The following is a 16,327-nucleotide window of genomic DNA, read 5'->3' on the forward strand; positions in this document are numbered from 1 at the left end:
CAAGTACTAATTTGTATCCTGTTTCACCAGTTCCTATCAGTTTGTAAGTGCTTTTTCCTCTGAAATTACATTAGTCAGATATTAGTGTGTATTTTAGCAAACTTCTGTTTCTTTGATTATTAATTAGTTCATTTATTATATTTTGACTAATTTGAGTATCTGTCCTGTGTCAGACATTGTACTCTTTGCTGTGGGAGATTTAAAAATATAATGATACAACCTTTGCCCTCAAAGAGTTAGTCTGGTAAAGGAGACAACATATACACAAGTAACTAAAATAAAAGGTTAGAATGTGTAACACATGTGGGCTACGAAGTTCTTTGGGAGTTAAATAAGGCTCCTAATTTTTAGCTTTATCTACCACAAAGCATTAATTTAGGGGGCAGCTAGGTGGCTCAGTGGATTGAGAGCCAGGCTTAGAGACAGGAGGACCTAGGTTCAAATCTGACCTCAGACAATTCCTAGCTGTGTGACTCTGAGCAAATCACTTAATCTCTATTGCCTAGCCCTTACCACTCTTCTGCGTTAGGACTAATACACAGTATTGATTCTAAGACAGAAGGTAAAGGTTTAAAAAAAACCATTAATTTAGCCCTATAAATTGAGGTAATGTATTGTGATGATACAACAAAATTTTGACCATTTTATTATGAAGTCCAGAATTATATAAGGTAGAGGAAAAGCTTCTTATCAAAATTAGCATTTTCTAGTAATGCACTAGGATTCAAGCCTTCTATTTGGGGGAATAGAAATGGGTAGTTTTGGTCTTATGGGGTATTTTAGCTTAGGTGTTCAGGGTATACCAGCTTTACTTTTATACTTTGCTTCCATATTTTAAAATACCCCGTTTTCAGGAAATTTTTTAAATACTTGAAATCTGATAGAAAAGCATAAAGCAATAAACTATATAAAGTAAGAGAATTGATAGTAAGCACATTTTCACCTTAGAAAACTTGATAGTGATTAAAATAAACAGAAGTTGATTGAGAATGAGAAAGTAAAAAACATTTGAGAAAAATATCTACTTTAGTGGACAGATATTTCAAATAGAAATTGAATCAAAAATTTTGGGAAAATAGGGAAAATTAAAGGTCTTATACAAATTTTACTAGGCCCTTTGAAATTACAATGGAACACTATCAAGTAATTCTAGAATGGTTTATATGAATAATCAAATAGTTACATAAAATGATCAAAGACACAAGGATAGAGTTTAGAGCTCTTTACAAATAATACTTAGAGACGTTAGAGCAAAAGATACTATCTATATTAGTATATTCCTTTAAATAACACTGAATTGAAGTATAAAAAATCAGGAGAAAATAATGACTTAAAAAAATTAGATTGTATTGAAAGAACACGTGAGACTTCTACAAAACAAAATCTAGAGACAGAATATGAAGGGATAGATATCCCCTTAGTTCAAGATATCTCAGAAACACATGATGAAAAAGAACCCGAATATCATATAGCAGGAAATCATACAGAAAAATTGCCCAGAAATATTGGAAGCTGTTGGCATAGTTTAGATTGAGCAACTCTGCTTTACGTAAACATAAAAAATTTTCAAGTTTAAGTCACCATGAAATGTAGGTAAATTTCAGAATAGAATAAACCAATCTTGTAGGCAGGAAGAAAAAAATCTTTAAATGTCACAGAGGAACAAGACTAATAGCACAGGGCGATTCTTTGATTACAAGAAATCAAAGGAAAAATTGAAATAAGATATTTTAAAGAAAAAAGATATCCACTGTCACCCCAAAATAATATCATATAAAAAGTAAGCCCAAGCCACAAAGAAAACACTTGGAAATTTAATAGAAGTGAGAAATTTGAATAATTCCTTCAAAATAACTCAAAGTTGAACAGGATATTTAACTTTAGAACTCACCAGACAGCAAAAAGGTAAATATTTTCAGTTATTAATGACAGAATTGTAAAATGATGTGTTTATTCATATTGTGAAGGGTTAAATTGGGGGAGGGGGCAGGATTTTGAACAAAAACCAGTGCACAGTTTATTAAGCACAAAACACTTAGTTTATTATTAGAAAATATGGATAAGAAATAGGAAGGAGGAAAGTGAAAATAACCTTATAATAGATTATAACTATACCCAAGATCTAAATTCTTACTGAATTTTCCTAGAAAATCCTATATCTATCTGCTTCAGAGGGCAGTATTTTCTGCTAGGCCAAAGCTCTCACCTACTCTCACTACTCTATCTGTCAATATAATCACTATCTACCTTATCTTCCCAACTTAATACATAATCAATAAGGCTATTAATGCCATAAATCTTTTCCTTTGACTCAACAGCCCCAGAGAGAACAAAACACACACTCCTCTTCCCAGGGGACCCAGAGAGCAAAAGCACTTACCAGCTGTCTGCAACTTACAAACCACACTCAACCACACCCTTCTGTCACCAACTACCAACCTGAACAGCAGGGGGCCCCTTACTGAAATATATTATTGCTCCTTTTCCTCTTAAATATAAAAAAGGAGAAATTAGTAAAAAACTCTCTTAACAATATGAAGCTAGTGCTAGACAAGGGTATGATTGAGAGGGTACATTTCTTTTTGTTTTTTGGGGTTTTTTTTAGTTTTTAAAAATCTTGAACTTTGAATGACAGGAGAAGTTAAAGTGAGCACCAGTGGTCTAAAGAATCTAAGTAAAAATATGAGAAAAATCAGGATTTGATTTAACTAGAGGAAATAAATTAATAGTTCAAAGGAAAAATTAAAATCTTATTCCATCATTAATAAATCTGCACTTTAGTTATAAGGTAATACAGAAGATCACCTCTTAGGCAGAAAAGAGAGTATAAATAAGAAGCCCTAGATAATGGATATTCAAAAGAGGTAGATGAAATGCTTTCAATTTCTCTCTATCTTTTGTGGTAGGGAACAAAGTGAAGATAGAAAATTTGGAGACAAATGATAAAGTGGAAAATGGGAATTGGATATAGTAAATAATCTGGCAGAAATAGAAAAAAAATCATAAGCATTTACTAAGAGCCTACTTTGCCCACAGTGCCAGACACTTTGCCAACTTCTGGGGAAACAAATAAGAAAAAAGATAGTCCATATCCTTAATGAGTTTACAATCTCTTGGTGAAAAACAGAACACAAAAGGAAGATGGAAATCCAAGGTTATCAGTATGGGTCATGAAAAAATCAAAACCAAGTATAACAGCTGGTGAAAAATGAAGAAATGATTGGAAAAATCTGATCCCTCTATAAAGGAAAACTTTGGGAAGAATTTATTACTCTGTCCCCCAACCCTCCCATGAGAAGGGAGAGACCACTGAGTGTGTGAGGAGGTGTTGGTATTTCAGCTGGTGTAGTCTCTAAGATGATGAGATTTCTGGTAATAAGCTTATTCTGGGGGAAGTATGTTCTTAAGAGTTGAAACCAAGTGAGAGTAGCTGATAGGAAGTGACTAGGAAATGAAAACAATCCCCCTAAAGAAGAATAAAAGGAGACTACGACCATACCATGAAACATTTTAGAGATGGACACTTGAAGATATCAGCTACAAGATGGGTTCATTCATCTTATTACTGTCACTGGGAGGGAGGTAAGAATTGGGTATTGTTGAGTATATATTGGACACAGTATTTTATAGTCTCTGTTGTTTGTTGTTATTAGTAAAGGGCCAGCTGACTGCTTGTTGAAGTTGAGTTGCTTGGGCCTAGTCAGGTTTAACCAAGTGAACAGCTTGGAAACATGTTACAAAAAGAAACCTTATTTTAATAAGTTTAAAAGTTTAAGGGGAGGGAAGGATAGATATAACAAAGTTTGAGGATAGGTTCCCTAATTCTAAGGGGTTGCTACCTTATTCCAATTCCACTAGTCCTCACAGTCTTGCTTCGAGCACAGGGTTTCCCCAGGCCTGCTCTGAACTCCTTAAAACTACCACTAAAACCCAAAAAATCTATACTAAATATTAATATTCTTTTATATATAAATTACTGCCTTCAGGTATTTCTCCAGTTCACTGCTCCTACTGCTAGTTCCTTTCTGGCCCAGTGAGGCTGGATCAGGCACTCGCTGGCACACAAAAGGGGGGGTGGGGTGGAGAACAATTTTATTCCTTCTTCATGATTGGTGTTCTTTCTTTATTTATTTCCAAAAGCTCCAAACTTTCCTTTCCCAACTGTCAAAAATCCAGGTTACCTCAGAGAGCCAAGGTTTTCAGTACCTCCCAAGTCAGATACACTCAAGTGTTAGAGACAGTTCAGTTAGTCCCAGAAGACTTTCCATACCTCAGGATTCCCTGCTAGCAATCTTCCCCAAAGTTCCAATTGGGCTTAAGACAGTCTGGCAGCATTTCTCATTATGTCCTTAGTCACAGAAGGGGACAGTGAAAGCAAAGTTCCAAAGAAAATATTCATTGGCCTCAGGCTCTGAAAAAATTCAAAAATTAATTGAGAGGGAGAGAAAAAATGGTGAAGATAAATAAAAGCAATGCAAGAAAAAACAACAGCAGAATTGGCCAAATGAAAAGTGAGGTTTAAAAGTTCATGGAAGAAAATAATTCCTTAAAAATTAAAATTGGACAGCTAGAAGGTAATGCCTTCATAAGTCGTCAAGAAACAACAAAGCACAATCAAAAGAATGAAAAAAAGAGAAGGAAATGTAAAATATCTCATTGAAAGAACAACAGACCTGGAAAATAGATCCAGGAGAGACAATTTAAGAATTGTTGGACTACAGGAAAACCAAGATTTTTTAAAAAATTAAAGAAATGAAAGCCTGGACATCATAATATAAGATATTATCAAAGAAAAGTGCCTTCCTAGTCTTGAGCAAGAGAATAAACTAGACATTGAAAAAATCCACAGATCACCTCTCCAGATACATTATAGCTAAATTCAAGGGTCTCAAAGCCAATGAGAAAGTACTGCAAAAAGCCAGAAAGAAACAATTCAGGTAGCATGGAGCTATAGTCATGATTTCATAGGACATAGCAGTCTCCACATTAAAGGTTGGTAAGGCTTGGAAAATAATATTTCTGGAAGGCAAAAGATCTAGGTTTACAACCCAGAATCACCTATCCAGCAAAACTTGAATATGTTATTTTAGGTGGGGAAAGGTCATTTAATAAAATAGAAGACTTCCATGCATTTCTGGTGAAAAGACCAGATCTAGACTGAAAATTTTATGTCCAAAAAAAAGACCCAAGAAAAGCCTAAAAAAGTAAATAAGAAGAGAAAATTGAAGGAATTCAACAAGGTCAAATTGTATGTATTGCTATGTGGAAAGCTGATATTTATAATTCTTAAATTTTTTAAATTTACTATTAGAGCAGTTAGAATATACAGAGACAGATGATGTGGAAGTAAGTTGATTAGGATGACATGATATGCAAAAAAAAATACCATTAAGAGGTGAAAAAAAGAGAATTGTACTGAGAGGAAAGGGTGGAATGCAATAAATTATCTCATCTAAAGAGGCATGAAAAAGTATTAGCGTGTAGGGGAGATTGAGGGTGGTGATAGTAGTAGTAGTCTCTCGGTAACTGAGGATGACGATTGTCTTTGTGCGTTTTCATCTATGATAGATGAGTGTGCACAAAGATACTTGTGCGTGAAGGAGATTTAAGTGGAAAAGTCGATGCACAGAGACAGTCCCACTCTCTCGGCGTTGGAAGCCTGGGTCCAGTGGCACGAAAAGTCGTTACACCTGGAGACTTCCTCAGCTGCATTGGATGGCCATGTTGTCTTTTGTGCTCCAACACGCCCTGAGCACTCCATAGTGCTTTGCTGTGTCGCCTTCTCAGCTGTTGAACCTTCCTATTGGTTTCTTCCGTCTGTTCGGCCAAAGCAGTCTTCACATGCTGAGTGAGAAAAGCCCTAGTTCACCAGGGGTCGGTGATGACCCGATGGCTACCCTCACAAGGTTTAGCCGGCCTGTCAAAGCCATTGCCTGGTGTGTGGATGCTGCTGCATGCTAGCAGCTACTAGGAGCCACAAGTGAGAGCTGAGTGTCAGGTGAGGGTCAGAGGCTGGAGAGCTGCCCTAGAAGGGCCTGACAAGCCCTCCATACCAGAGATACTACCCCTCCCTGAACACCCCATACACCTCTGGGTGGTGATAGGCAATGCTTTAATTTACTCTCGTTGAAATTGTTTCAGAGAGGGAATAACAACCATACTTATTTGGGACATAGAATCCTATCTTACCCTATAGAGAACTAGGGCATAAGGGGGAAGGGAAAGGAAGAAAAAGTAGGGGCTCTTTGAAAACAAAAAACCTCTGAGGGGAAACAGTTAAGAGAAAGAATCGAATCAGAAAGGAAAAATAAGATAGAGGGGAATACACAATTGGTAGTTATAACTTTGAGTGTAAGTGGGATGAACTCACCTATAATATGGATGCAGATACCAGAATGGATGAAAAAAAGAATCCTATGATATTTTGTTTACAAGAAACCCATTTGATTCAGGGAAACACACAGAGTAAAGGTCAGAACATTGAGCAGAATTTATTGAGCATCATCTAAAATACAGAAAGTAGGAGCAATGATCTCAGACAAAGCTAAAGCTAAAATAGATCTGATTAAAAGAGAAAAGGAAGGAAATTATATCTTGTACAGGATACTATAGATAATAAGTAATAGCATTACTAAACATATATGCACCAAGTGGTGTATAACCCCCAAATTTTTAAAGGAGAAATTAAAATAACTTCAGGAGGAAATAGTAAAACTGCATTAGTGGTGAACCACAATTTCCTCCTTTCAGATCTAGATAAATTAAATTTTAAAAAAATAAAGGAAGTGAATGAAATTTTAGAAAAGTTAGGACTAACATCTCTGGGAAAAAAATTGAATGTGAACAGAAAGGAATATAATTTCTTTTCAGTAGTACATGGTTTCCACACAAAAAGTGACCATGTATTGGGGTATACAGACTTCACAACCAAATGCAGAAAAGCAAAAATAATAAATGCTACTTTTTCAGATTCTAATGCAATAAAAATTATAATCAATAAGGGTTGTAATGATTATATGTGAATTTGACTCTGTTGTTGCTTAAGACTGGTCAAAGATGGTCAAAGGGAGCTAGTTGTGGAGGAAAGGTGTGGAAAGGTAGGAGGTTTGGCTGGTTGACTCCTACTCTCTCTCACCCACTCACTCCTGGGTAATGCTGTCAACGAGTGCTGCTTGGGATATTGGGTTCCCCTGTTGTGTCAGAGTGATGGGAAGAGGAAGGAATGTCTTCCCTATCAGATGATATAAGAGGTACTCCAGATTTCCCTGGCATCAGGATGTTACAGAGACAAGCATCTCTAAGTCTTTGACTCACGCGGGAGGGGTCTTAGATAGCACTCTTATGACTGATCTAGCCACAAGATATACCCTTCCTCAAGCTCCTAGAAATAAGCCATAAGAGAAATATCTGTGTGTAATATTTTATGAGCAATAACTATAAGGAAATTGGGGAGTTGGAATGAGGAGGTCGGGGACCCTAATTGGTCCTTCACTCAGGCAGTTGTCCAGCCAAACTGAGTTTCACCAATCCATACCCACTAATTCTCTCAAACCTATCTGTAATACTATTGAGCTAAGGAAAAGTCTGAGCAAGTGACTCTTGAGCAGAGTCCACAACCCTCCAGGTCTGAAGAGAATTGACTCTCTGTTGAGATGTTCCTTGAGTTATTAAATTGATGAAATAACTAGGTGGGAGTAATTCCATATACAGATGAATCCTTTTATGGCTCTTGGCAAAGGTCCCCTGCAAGGAAATGCTTCCTGCCTGTTCAAGGTCTCCTCTCAAAAGCCTCTAGAGTTATTTACGGAGCTTTGCTGAGTCCCCTCTTCTCTCTCAGCATCCTCTGCTCCCCACGGTCTTTGCTGTCAATCACCCTTCTTTCACTGTTCCATCTTTATCCTTTTTGCAACGTGCCCTTACAGGGTCAATGGAAAGACAAATCAGAAGTTAATTGGAAACTAAATAATCTAATACTAAAAAGGGATAGGTCTAGAAACAGTAATTTCATTAATGAGAATGACAATGAGGAGACCACATAACCGAATGGATAGAATATAGCCAAAGCAGTACTTAGGGGGAGGTTTTTATCTCTAAATGCTTACATCAATAAAACAGAGAACAAGCAGATAAATTCGGCATGTAATTAAAAAAAAAACTAGAAAAAGAACAAATCTTAAATCCCCAATTAAAAACTAAATCGGAAATCCTAAAAATTAAAGGAGAAATTAATAACATTGAAAGTAATAGAATCATTGAACTATTAATAAGAGTGGGAGCTGGTTTTACAAAAACATTAAAAAATGAGAACATTGGTTAATTTAATTTAATTTTTTATTTGATTTTAAAAAGGAAAGAAAATCAAAGAACTCAGCACCAATGAAGAAGAAGTTAAAGCAATCTTTAGGAGCTATTTTGCCCAATTATATGGCAATAAATCTCAGAATCTAAGTGAAATGGATAAATATTTACAAAAAATAAATTATCCAGTTTAACAAAAGAGGAAATAGAATACTTAATTAATCCCATCTCAGATAAAGAAATTGAAGAAGTCATCAATGAACTCCCTAAGAAAAAAAATCCCCAGTGCAGATGAATTCACAAGTGAATTCTATCAAACATTTATAAAACAATTAATCCCCATACTATATAAACTATTTGGGAAAATAGGCAGAGAAGGAATTCTACCAAAATTCTTTTTATGACACAAATATGGTACTGTTATCTAAGCCAGGGAGAACAAAAACAAAGAAAATAAAGGCCAATTTAATTCATGAATATAGATGTAAATTTTTTAAATAAAATACTATAAAGGAGACTACAGCAGTATATCACAAGGATCATTCACTATGACCACATTGGATTTATACCAGGAATGTAGGGCTGGTTTAATATTAGGAAAATTATCAACATAATTGATTATTGATAACCAAACTAACAAATCACAATTGTCCCAACAGATGTAGAAAAAGCCTTCAACAAAATACAATATCCATTCCTATGAAAAATACTATAAAGCATAGGACTAAATGTGTCATTCCTTAGTAGTATCTATATCAGAAAGTATCATTTGCAGTAGGGATAAATTAGTAGCCTTTCCAATAAGTTTAGGAATGAAACAAGAATGCCCATTATCAACCACTATTATTTAATATTGTGTTAGGAGTGCTATATTTAGCAAATCAGGAAAGAAAAAGAAACTGAAGAAATTAAAGGAGACAATAAGGAAACTGAATTATTACTCTTTGCATATATTATAATGGTATGCTTCAAGAATCTTAGAGAATCAACAAAAGAAACTAGTTGAAATAATTAATGTCTTCAGTTAAGTTGCAGGATACAAAACAAATCCACATAAATCCATATGTATTACCAACAAAGTTCAGCAATACATGATAGAGAAATTCCATTTAAAATAACTCCAGACAATATAAAATACACAAGAATCTACTTGCCAAGACAAACCCAGAAATTATATAAACATAATTATAAAACACTTCACATAGTCATATCTAAATAGTTGGAAAATATTAATTGCTCATGGGTAGGCAAAGCTAATATAATAAAAACAAGAATCCTAGTTAAATTAATTTACTTATTTAGTTCCATACCAATAAAACTACCAAAAAATTATTTTCTAGAACTAGAAAAAATAATAACAGTTCACCTGGAAGAAAAAAAAGGTTGGGAATATCAAGGGAATTGATTGGAAAAAAATGTAAAGGAAGATGGCCTTAAAGTATCAGATCTCAAACTGTACTGTAATGCAGTAATCATCAAAACAGTCTGGTACCAGTTAAGAAATAGATTGGTAGATCAGTGGAATAGATTAGATACAAAATATATAGGGGTAAATTAGCAGCCTAGTGTTTGATAAACTCAAAGACCCCAAGTTTTGTATTAAGAACTTACTATTTAACAAAAACTGTGGAAAAATTGAGAAACATTGTGGCAGAAACGAGTTATAAACCAGTATCTCACCCCCTATTCCAAGATACAGTCAAAATGGATATATGATTTAGATATAAAGAGTAATAACCATAAGTAAATGAAACGATAGAATATCTTAAGAGAAGAATGTATGACCAAACAAGTGATAGAGCATTATTAGATGTAAAATGAATAATTTTGATATATTAAATTTTAAAACTTTTGTACAAACAAAACTCAATATTTGAAGGAAAATAACTATGAAAAAATTTATAACAAATTTCTCTGATAAAGGTCAAATTTATAGAATACAAGCCATTCCCCAACTGACAAATATTCAAAGGATATGAATAAACAGTTTTCAGATGAAGAAATCAATGCTATGAATAATTGTATGAAAAAAATGTTTTAAGTCACTCTGGATTAGAGAAATGCAAATTAAAACAACTTTTAAATACTACCTCACCACCTATCAGATTGGCCAATATGACAGGAAAGAAAAATGGTAAATGTTGTAGGGGATGTGGCAAAAATGGAATACTGATATATTGTTGGTGGGTTTGTGAACTGATCCAACCATTCTTGAGGGTAATTTGGAACTATGCCCAAAAGGCTATAAAACTGTGCATATGTCTTTGTTTCTATAATACCACTACTGTGTCTGTCCCAAAGAAAGAATAAAAAGGGGGAAAGGACTCATTTGTACAAAAATGTTTTTAGCAGTTCTTAATGTGGTGGCAAAGAATTGGACATTGAGGGGATAATCATTACTTGGCAATGGATGGACAAAAATAGTATGTGTTAGTGATGGAATACTATTGTGCTAGAAGAAATGCTTAGCAAAATGATTTCAGAAAAGCTAGAAAGATCTACATGAACTCAGGCAGAACAAAATGGGAGAACGTTGTACACAGTAACAGCAATATTATATGATTATCAACTGAAAAATTGACTGTTCTCAGCAATGCGATGATCTGGGCAATCCTGAAAGACTTATGATGGGAGGAAGTGCTATCCACCTCCAGACAAAGAACAGTTGGAGTTGGATGTATATGGATCAAAGAATATTGTCTTTCACATCAGTGTATTTACAGTTTTATTTTGGGGTATTTGTTTCTGTATGAGTGTGATTTTACCATAAAAATAAAATGTAAACTCCCTCCCCCACACACTCAGTACTAGCCTATAGATTAGAGATAAGAACAAAGGCATGAGAGGAGGCATGTCTTGAAAAGAGGCATTATTAATAAGTAATTATTAGTTGTCATTATTATTAGTAAACAAATGATTGAGAAAATTCAAACCCAGAACCTCCTCCCTCTAAGCCTGGCTTTCCATCTTCTGAGCTTTTGGACTGCCTCCCTCCTCTAATATTTTAGGAAGAGGAGCTGTAGGAACATGGGTAAAGTCTGTCTTCTTGGATTGACTCTTGAGTCCCAGGGATCTTGAGAATTAGTTCCATTTCCCACCTTTGTTTTCTGATTGGCACAGAAACCTATTTTCTTCCCTATTTTATTTTCAGGTCCAAATTCTCTCTCTTCAACCTCCACCTCATCTCTCTTTCCCAACCTCCCACTCTCAAAGAGCTTATAATCTAATGATGTAGGCAATACCCAAAAGGAGGCAGGAAATCAAGGATGGAACAGATTAGAGAGAACACCAGGAACATTGTTCTGTGAAGTTGAAACCAGGCAGAGCAGCAGAGGCAAAGTAGAGTCAAAGACATTCCTGCATTAGATATGCCCAAAAATATACAAGTCAATCTTCACTTTGAGTCTGTCACATACCTATCTAAAGTTGGGAAGCATGTTTCATCATGAGTCCTGGAATTGTGACTGATCTGTATTGATTATTGTTTCAAAGTCTTTCAAAGTTGTTTGTCTTTACAATATTGTTATTATTGTATCAATTGTATTCTTGACTGTTCACTTCACTTTGCATCAATTCATACAAGTCAGGAGTTTTCTGAAATCATTCCCATCATTATTTATAGCATAATCATATTTCATCATATTTATATACAATAATTTACCCTGTATTGGTCACCTGGAACTGGGTAGTTAGTGACAGAGATGCCAGATGGCACCTCTTCCCATACTCTGCACTAATTCAGGAACTTCTTGCCTTGGTGCAGAGCCTTAGTCTTCTTTTAGTCTAGAACACTAGAATGCTCCATATAATGCACTCATGGCCATACTGAAAAAAAGATATAAGGGAGAGAGACCCAGAGTGCATAAAGGTAGTTTCCACTTAGGGATCCCCCCCACCCCCAATACCCAGCCTTGATCTTCATGTATTCTAACCTCTGGTTAGTGAGAGTGAAAAAATCACTTTCTCTCACTTGGGCCAGTTGCACACACAAACACTTTGGAGACAATTTATATATAAAATCACTATCTCTTTTTAATTATAAGATGGGATACAAACAGGATCAGAACAAGGGGTCCCTAAAGGTATCTAGTTGCTCACCCCACAACCCTCTTAAGTCCCTCACAAGAAGGAGCCTTCTGGTCTTCCAGCTAATTTACCAGCTCCCTATTTCTATCTCGGTGTTCCCCAAAAGCTGACTAAGCTACCTATCTATGACCCTCAGTAGTTAGTTTGATTTAGTTCAGAAGCTGTCTCCAAAACCCATTATGATTGCTCTCCAATGGCAAAGCCCACCCCAGAGGGTCTGACCCCTGAGGTAAAACCTCAAAGCCAATCTCATGGGATTTTTAGATAAAAACCTTCTGGAAAGCACAGCATATATGGTCAGATCCTTTTCTAGATGTTTCCCAGTCCAACAGAGTACCTCCAAAGATGATTTAGGGGTTTCTCCTTCTCCATAGCTAGGTTCAGGTAGCTAAGCCCCGACAAGCCATCTTTTCCTCCACCCAACTGGACAGGAAGAAACAAGCCTCCTCTAGGAAGTCACTGACTCTACCAGTTGTCACTTCCAAACTGTTCCTCCTCTGCCTTCTGACTGCAAAAATCCTTTCCTTTGAGTTCACAGTATGTGCTTTAAAGAGGGCCTTCCACTTCTCTTAAATCTTATCCTATCTCTATCTTTTTCCCATTACAATACCCCATTGCTTAATTCATTAGGATGTTGCCTCATTAGGGTTCTTGGTATGGTGGAGACAACTGAAATTTCTTTACCTCACGTGAATAATTCTTATTCTGAAGAATTTTGAGAGGTTATAAGGATCAGAGAAAATGTCTTGTCTTCTATCTTGTTGGACATGTTTTACTTGAAAATCAAATTCAGATGTTACTGATTAGTAGTTCAGTATTTTTTTTAACCCTACCTTTTGTCTTAGAATCTATACTGAGTATTCAGTTCCCATACAGTAGAGTAATAAGAGCTAGGTAACTAGGGTTAAATGACTTGCCCAGGGTCACATAGTAGGTAGTGTCTGAGACCACATTTAAACCCAGGACCTCCTGACTCCAGGCCTCTCTCTACGCACAGAGCCATCTAGCTGCCCCAAGTTCAGTATTATTAATCTCTGTACCTCCTTGAATCCTACAACTCCTACAACAGTGTATATGAAAATGTCAGTAAAAAGAAGTTCAAGTGTGAGTATTGGGAAAACCGATAAAGATTTGGGGAAAAAAAAGTGCTGAAGCGAGGGAAACTGCATGGTCAGATCCAAAGAATAGTGAACTGAGAGTTACAGGATCTCAGTCTCTACTCTTTACCACCCATGAACCACTACACCTCTCTGAGCCTCCTTTTCCTCACCTATAAAATGAGATTTGGACTAAATTTCTAAGTTCTTCCAGTTCTTGATCCATAATTCTATGATTTTCCCTTATGGCAAAAAAATGGAACATTTCTCCAATGAAGTCACCATTGCTCTTTTTAGTCATCCAGTTTACAACTTCATTATTCTTCTCATTATCTATGTTCTTGCTACCCCCCCCCCCAGCCCAATGCAGCACCCTCCAGACTATGGCATTTCCAGAGTCTATGCTATGGTCAATTTACTCATCAGATCTGGAATACAAATATATTGCTTAGCCTGCTATATCTAGCTGGCCTCAGTGATGTTTCACATTTCTATTCTGACCATCTACTCTGCCACTTGCATATATAACCTCTTCCCTTTTTTCAAATCTAGAACCATAAATCATTTCTTCTGCTTCTTTTGGAAGTGGGTTTGTCTCACCTTTGTATTTATAGCCCAAGGACTTTATAGTCATAGCAGACTATAAACATAGCAGACACTTAATTAAACATTTTGTCATTTATTCATTCATCTTCAAGTCTCCCTCCCCCCACGTAACCATTCACCTACCTAATCTTGCTATTTCTTTCTCCATAAGATCTCTCATATCCTTATTCTCATAATTTGCATGGCCACCACTTAGCTCAGATTGTCTTCACCTATTCTCTGAACCCCTTTAGTGACCTTCCTTTTATAAAACTATCCTAATTGGCCCCCCCTGCCTCAAATATGTCCCTGCTTTCTTTATTAGAATATGAGCAACTTAAGAGCAAGGACTATATTGCTTGTTTATTTGTATTCCCAATACTTAGGACTATTATTTGCACATAATAAACCTTAATTAAGTGCTTTTATTCCTTCATTTATTTAATCATTCACTAAAGGCAATCCTCCATACAGCTACCAAACAGATCTGACCATGTTTTTCCCTTACTCTGTAAACCTTGTTGCTTCAAAGATTAACTCCTCTGTCTGACTTTTAAAGTCCCTTACAACCTTAGCTTACATTTCCAGGCTTCCACCCACATGGTAAGGCCCTTTCTCCCTAAATGCTTTTGTGTATGTTTGTGCTTATTTATGTATTTGATTTCGTTAAATATTTACCAATTACATGTAAAATTTTTTAACATTAATTTTTTTAAAATATTGAGTTTTCCTCTTTATCATCCCTCTCCCATGCATTGAGAAGGTAGGCAATATATTAATAATAAAAGTCATACAAAACATTTCCATATTACCCATGTTACAAAAGAAAACACACATACGAAAAGTGTTTTGTTTTTTAAGTATGGTTCAGTCTTCACTCAGAATTCACCAATTATCTCTGTAAAGGTGGATTTATTTTTATCATGTGTCCTGTGGAATAGTCTGATCATTGTCTTGATCAGAGTAATTTTTCATAGTTTGTCATTCTTATGATGTTGCTGTCACTGTGTAAAATATTGTCCTGGTTCTGGTTATTGTACTTCATATCACTTCATATAAGTCTGCCCAGGTTTTTCTGAAATTATCCTGCTTGTCATTTCTTATAGCACATTAGCATTTCATCACAATCATATACCTCAACTTATTCATTCATTCCCCAATTGATGGACCTCCCCTCAATCTTTTGCCACCCCAAAAAAGAACTGCTATAAATATTTTTGTGCAAATGGGTCCTTTCCCCTTGTCTTTGATCTCTTTGTAGGGGACATTGCTGGGTCAGAAGGTATGCATAGTTTTATAGCCCTTTGGGCAGAGTTCCAAATTATACTCCAGGATAGTTAGACCAGTTTGCAACTCTACCAGCAGGGCATTAATATCCATATTAAAATGTAATTTTTAAAAGTCAGTCTTTTTAACATGAATTGTTAGATAATTAGGTCCATTATTTTTAATGTACTTTTTCACATGGTTGACATCAGAGAACAGAATTAGAAAATCTTCACCTCTATACCTATATTAACTTATATGAAACTAGCTAAAGAGATTGATAAATATCTAAATCCTTAGGCCAGTTTTTTAACTGTCCTTTTACTTAATGCTTCTAATTTTTATACCATTTAGGCTATTTACAAAAATACTGTAATGTATTTCCTGGTCATCAATAAAATATTAATATTTTACTTGTAACTACTCCTTAAGGACAGTCTGAGCTGAAGTACTACTGTAGCTACTTGGTGGTATTGAAAGCAGCATTTGAGGATGGAATTTTAATATAAGGATATACATAAATATGTAAACATGAGTTCATAATGTGATACATTTATTGTTATAAGTATTTTGAGCTTTACAAATCTAAATTCAGTATTCTGAGATTTGACTATTAATTTTGTTTCAGGTAATTATTTGGCAGAAAAGCAGGGTTTCAGATCATAAAACAGCTTTGATGGCAGTTCTGGGAACTTCCATTATGAGCAATATGGCAGCCTTTGAGCATCACTATGAAGAATCTCAGGTAAACAAAGGATGATGAAATTTTAAATGTTTTAAAATTATTTTTATATCATTTATACTAAAACATACCAGACAGAAGGTATTGATACATCTGTCAATAGGAAAAATCATAATAATGCAAAATATAGTTAAGTAGACAATTGGTCTGGTATTTTTCCCATTTGTGGGAAAATTCAGATAAAATATGCATATAAATTACTTTGCAACTATAAAGTATCATATCCATATCAATTATCTACTATTGTTATATT

The 16,327-nt window shown here is 35.3% G+C and overlaps 1 protein-coding gene across 5 annotated transcripts in view; it reads left to right on the top strand.

Moving 5' to 3' along the window:
- The window catches only part of PMS1 (PMS1 homolog 1, mismatch repair system component), a 119,282-nt gene that overhangs the window by 74,869 nt on the left and 28,086 nt on the right, over nucleotides 1–16,327 (top strand). For all 5 annotated transcript variants that reach the window (XM_007494502.2, XM_007494505.3, XM_001378605.3 and 2 more), the window contains one exon: nucleotides 15,961–16,077. In XM_007494502.2, coding sequence (XP_007494564.2) covers nucleotides 15,961–16,077 — 117 coding nt within the window. The remainder of the gene's footprint in view (nucleotides 1–15,960; nucleotides 16,078–16,327) is intronic.

This window comes from Monodelphis domestica, chromosome 4, assembly GCF_027887165.1.
Source record: "Monodelphis domestica isolate mMonDom1 chromosome 4, mMonDom1.pri, whole genome shotgun sequence".
Classification (NCBI taxonomy): domain Eukaryota; kingdom Metazoa; phylum Chordata; class Mammalia; order Didelphimorphia; family Didelphidae; genus Monodelphis; species Monodelphis domestica.